The 4992-nt window shown below is 39.7% G+C and overlaps 1 protein-coding gene across 1 annotated transcript in view; it reads left to right on the plus strand.

The window, feature by feature from the left end:
• Window positions 1-2036, plus strand: part of LOC121884231 (DELTA-sagatoxin-Srs1a-like) — a 3018-nt gene extending 982 nt beyond the window's left edge. Inside the window, exons 3-4 of the mRNA XM_042392919.1 lie at window positions 438-523; window positions 1259-2036. Coding sequence (XP_042248853.1) covers window positions 450-523; window positions 1259-1676 — 492 coding nt within the window. The 5' untranslated portion in view covers window positions 438-449 and the 3' untranslated portion in view covers window positions 1677-2036. The remainder of the gene's footprint in view (window positions 1-437; window positions 524-1258) is intronic.
• The last annotated feature ends 2956 nt before the right edge of the window (window positions 2037-4992 follow it).

The following is a 4992-nucleotide window of genomic DNA, read 5'->3' on the forward strand; positions in this document are numbered from 1 at the left end:
AGATTACTGAATATTAAATAATATGTTAATGGCTGCAGAATAGTTGACAAACCCCAAAAAGTCCTTGATTCAACTCTTCACAGAAAGGACGAGGAAGAAAAGGAGCATCCTGGCAGAGAGCTGCTGTCCTGTTCAGACAGTTGGAGCCTTTGAGCTCTGGGAGGCGCTATAGAGCGACTCTGACAACTAAACATGTGTTTAAGAAGTGTTTCATCCCAAAGACCTGCAGAGTGACTGATGAGCTTTAACTGTTATAATGTCTCTGTGTTTGTTACACTGACTGCTTCGCTGTTTCTCTGTTGTAAGAATCATGTGTAGAGCGTTTCACCCTGGTGGGAAATAAAGATATTTTCTATTGTATTCTATTCTATGATGAACAGGCCCATGGTGTCTGCTGATATGTGAATTTTGTTCTCATGTTCTGTGTTGCTGTACAGGTTGAATCCATCATGCCACCAACACATCGCCAGTGCAGCATTGAGATTGAGAATAAGTGCTCTGGGTACACCCTGTGTAACCCACGGTGAGTCTGTCTTTTCTTATGTTATTTATTGGAAATAGATGAGAAGGAGACAGCTGTGATGTATTGACATAGACCCTCTCCTAATAATCCTGGGGATATCAGAATCAATATCAACATTGGATAATCACACCTTCTTTCTTATTATTTAATTTTCTTTCTGTTGAACTGGAATGAAGTTGTTCCCACATTTAACTCACCCTATAGTCCATAACTATTATGATTTAATCTGCCACTCGTCATCCTTAAGGCTGCGTCCAGCGATGCAGCAGCTTCCTGCAGGGTTGTGTGGAGGTGTGAGCCTGTTTATTTGTGCTTTAGAACGTAACCACTGTCAAACAATCAGAAAATAATGTTTATTTTTCTGATTCATGGCTTTGTTTTCCCTACCGCCACTCCCTCTCTTCATTCACTCTCTAGCTCGCTCGACCACCGATGCTCTCCGAGATGTTGTGTAATGTTTTGGGAAGGAGGCTGTGTGGAGCTAATTGCACCATGTTGGTGATTTTATGTTGACTTTATATTATATAAGAATTCTTGTAATAAAACATATTTGAGAGAAGGAAGCTTTGGATCTGGTTAAAGGTTTATTTTTTCTCTTTTAATGGAGCTAAACTAGCAGTTTCCCTCCGCCTCTAGTTCCTCACACCCTGGACTGCTGTCTGTACGGGACACTCAAAAATGAATCTATCTGTTGTCTTTTAGTCACTAAGATGTTTCTCTTGTTTCTGTGACCAGTGTGCACACCGTCAGTGGATTCTGTGAAACACCTTTGCCACCGACGCTTGGCCCTGCTGAATCTGGCAGCGCTCTGTTCATCAAGACTCCTCAGACAGCCTGTGGATCTGTTGGAGTCTTCACCTACGATCTCCTGAATGGATCCACAAAGCAATACGATGGAAAAATAGCTGTCATGTTCTCTAATCCTTATGATTTCAACCTGTACTCTAACTGGTATGCAGTGGGAGTCTTTGACATGGGCAAAACATGCGATCCTGATCTGTATAAGGAGATGTATAAGAATGCAGAGAAAGGGTTTGTCAGAGGTAAAGCTAAAGGTCCCAGTCTGACTCACACAAGTAATCGTGTTACCATCAGAGCCACCATGTCAGACAGTTACCAACCTGTCATCAAGGTGCAAGTTTGCAAAGTGTGAAGTGAGAAAACTGAAATTTTAAGCAACCAGGGTTGGAAATGAACGGGGGCTCGGGGTAAAACGCCCCTAAAAGAATGTAAAGTTGCCTTTGAATTGGGATAACGGGGCTTTTAAATGTAAAATAACCAGTTAAACAAAGACTTGATATGTTTTAGAAAGTGTGTCCTGATTTAGTTCCAAAGCTGTCAGAGTGCACGTTATTTTAAACCACAGAGAACAGAACATGAAGACAATCAGCAACGTTGTTGAGATGATGAACTGTGACATTACGTAATGTTTGTTTATTTTTTATACTTTTGATGAAATGTGCATTAAATGGGTATTTAAATGTTCTTACATTATAAATTTGGCTGCAACATAGAACTCAGGTGTTTCTCATCATTTGAAAACATTAACACACATATAATCTGTAACTGGGATTATAACTCACTGGAAATCATCCAAAATTCCCCCGAAACATTTCCTACCTGCTGCAAACCTGTCGGACCTGATTCTTTCTGCTCTCAAGACTTATCTTCTAGTTTATTCTCACCTTTTTCTCCATGCACTCGATCAATCAATCAATCAGTCAATCAATCAATCAATCAGTCAATCAATCAATCAGTCAATCCCAGTTGGCCCAGTAAAACAGAAAGTTTAGTTTAAGTCAAAGAGATGAATCTACTCAGATGTTGATCAAACACATTTTATTTTGTACTGAACTGATTTTTCATTTAAAAACTTAAAAACATGCTGCAGTGACTGGTTCAATACTGGTTAACTGACTAGTTCAATACTGGTTAACTGACTAGTTCAATACTGGTTAACTGACTGGTTCAATACTGGTTAACTGACTAGTTCAATACTGGTTAACTGACTGGTTCAATACTGGTTAACTGACTGGTTAACTGACTGGTTCAATACTGGTTAACTGACTAGTTCAATACTGGTTAACTGACTGGTTAACTGACTGGTTCAATACTGGTTAACTGACTGGTTCAATACTGGTTGACTGACTGGTTGACTGACTGGTTCAATACTGGTTAACTGACTGGTTCAATACTGGTTAACTGACTGGTTGACTGACTGATTCAATACTGGTTAACTGACTGGTTCAATACTGGTTAACTGACTGGTTCAATACTGGTTAACTGACTGGTTGACTGACTGGTTGACTGACTGGTTAAATGTTTCTATCTATATATCTCTACATCTGTTCTCAGTCACTCAGGTCTATAAATAAAATCTGAACATTAATAAAATGGTCTGAAGTGTGTTTGTTAATTTGACAAAATGCAAAATTGAACATTAATGTCAAATGTTAAATTAAATTAAACTAATTTAACTACAGAACAAAACTATGAAAGTGCTCAATGTTAAATAAATAAAAGAAAACATGAAATATGAATAAAATGATTTAAATACATAAACAAACAAACTATTTAGTGAAATAATTGAATAAGATATTAAAACTCACCTCAATATTATGAAATGTTCCATCATTTATTTTCATATAGAACCTTTTACATCATAGTTGAAATGATGCACAATTAATGCACTCTACTGTCTTCTTCTGACCACCAGTTTGACTAGAACCGGAACCCAGTACCCTGCAGAGATCGCAAACAAACAAACAGAGAGATTCTTATCTGCCATTCATCTTTGAATTTAGCAGCTTCTGGTAACTCAGTCAGTTCTCTGTGGGGACGTGTGGACCAAACAGTAAAATACTTTAAACTCAGTTACTGAAATGACTCCTGTGAGTCCTTTAAAACGAGTGTTTGAGGTTTATTGTATACAAGCTGTGTACAGTTAAATTTATTTATATTTCATGAGTCTGTATTAATCTGTCTTCAAGATACAGTCTTACAGTCTACGTTTCCTCCTGAAGTCCTTTATCTCCACCCAGTCCCCTGGTCTGAGGTCATGCAGGTTTCCTGGTCTCTCTACAGACCTGAACCACCTGTGTGAGGATTAAACTAAGAGCAACATTTCATCAGTTATTCGTCTGTTGCAGGGAGCTGTGATCACTGCTCTGCCAGAAGGACTGACATTATTTCTGGGTCTGATGTACTGTTGGGAGTCTTTGTCCGGCTCAACAGCTGGTCACTTTGTTTTTGAGAGTGCTGTTTTCTCTGCTGCCCTCCACTCTGTGGGAGGCAGAGTGTTGTTTTAGGTCAATTCTCAAACATTCAGATAGTAAAGTGTTTGCTTTGCTAACAACAGATGTGCCGTTATCACTACTGATTCTTCTTGGATTTCCAAATCTGGGAACTATTCTCTCATCAACACCTGCTGTTCTGCACAGATTACACACATTTCGTGTCCGTCAGCGTTCCCGTCCTTATCCCTTTCCCTTCCCAACATAGAAGGAAAGAGATAATTCAGACCTATCAAACACCGTCTTGGTTTTCTTCTGGTGTTGTTCTGCTCTGAAAACCTTTAATATCAGCTGTTGGTGTTCCAGGTGTAGTTGCGTCTGTGCTCAGCACCTGTAAACAGGAAGTGGTTATGCCGCACGCTTTGCGGCTTCATCTGCTCTCACATTTCCTGTTGAGACAGAGTTTTTGTTTTTTGTGTGCATCTTGCATTTGTATATTGCCAGCTGTTCAGGTAACAAATCTGCTACCAGTTTATGATGTTTGTCCACAATGTCCCAAAGTCCTGCAGCCCCACAAAGCAACCTGATATCTGTGTAAACAGCAGCTGTTTTTACCTTTGTTCATTTGTTTGTTTGTGTGAGTGTCTCATGTTGTGTTACTACAACATAACCTGCTGTTTTTACACTAGAGTTTGATCTGTGGATGCTGATCCGTCATCGAACAGCTCTGCATTAACCAGTCATGTGTCTCTGAGGCCCCCCTCCCGTTGAAACTGGTGTTGTTCCCTCTGTAGTCTCTGGTTTCTATGGATATTGATCTTTACATGAGCTACAGTTTCACCTGGTTGCAGGTGTTTAATCAGACAGTTGTAGGATTATCTGTCAGCTCAGGGAATCAGCTGATAATTGAACCCTGGTTGTTGTGTTTCTGTCTTCTGGTTGTAAGTGTAAACCTCTTTTACCAACAGATATCATACTGCATGATGTTCTGTATGATTTCAATCTGCTGTTGTAATGAATTAAAGGCTCGTCTGTTCCTGACCAGAGTGCTGATTCAACACAGACCGAAGTCCTTCCGGTTTCTCATTGATCCTTTTACTAAAGAGACACGTGGAGCGTTTTGAACAAGTGATGTTTGAGGTCTTGTGGTTCTTCCAGTCCAGCACACGTCTTCTTTCCAGTACAACCAGCTCATACTCAGTCTGTCACTTTCTGCAGCTGTTTTAAACCATCTCT

This window comes from Thunnus maccoyii, chromosome 18, assembly GCF_910596095.1.
Source record: "Thunnus maccoyii chromosome 18, fThuMac1.1, whole genome shotgun sequence".
NCBI lineage: Eukaryota > Metazoa > Chordata > Actinopteri > Scombriformes > Scombridae > Thunnus > Thunnus maccoyii.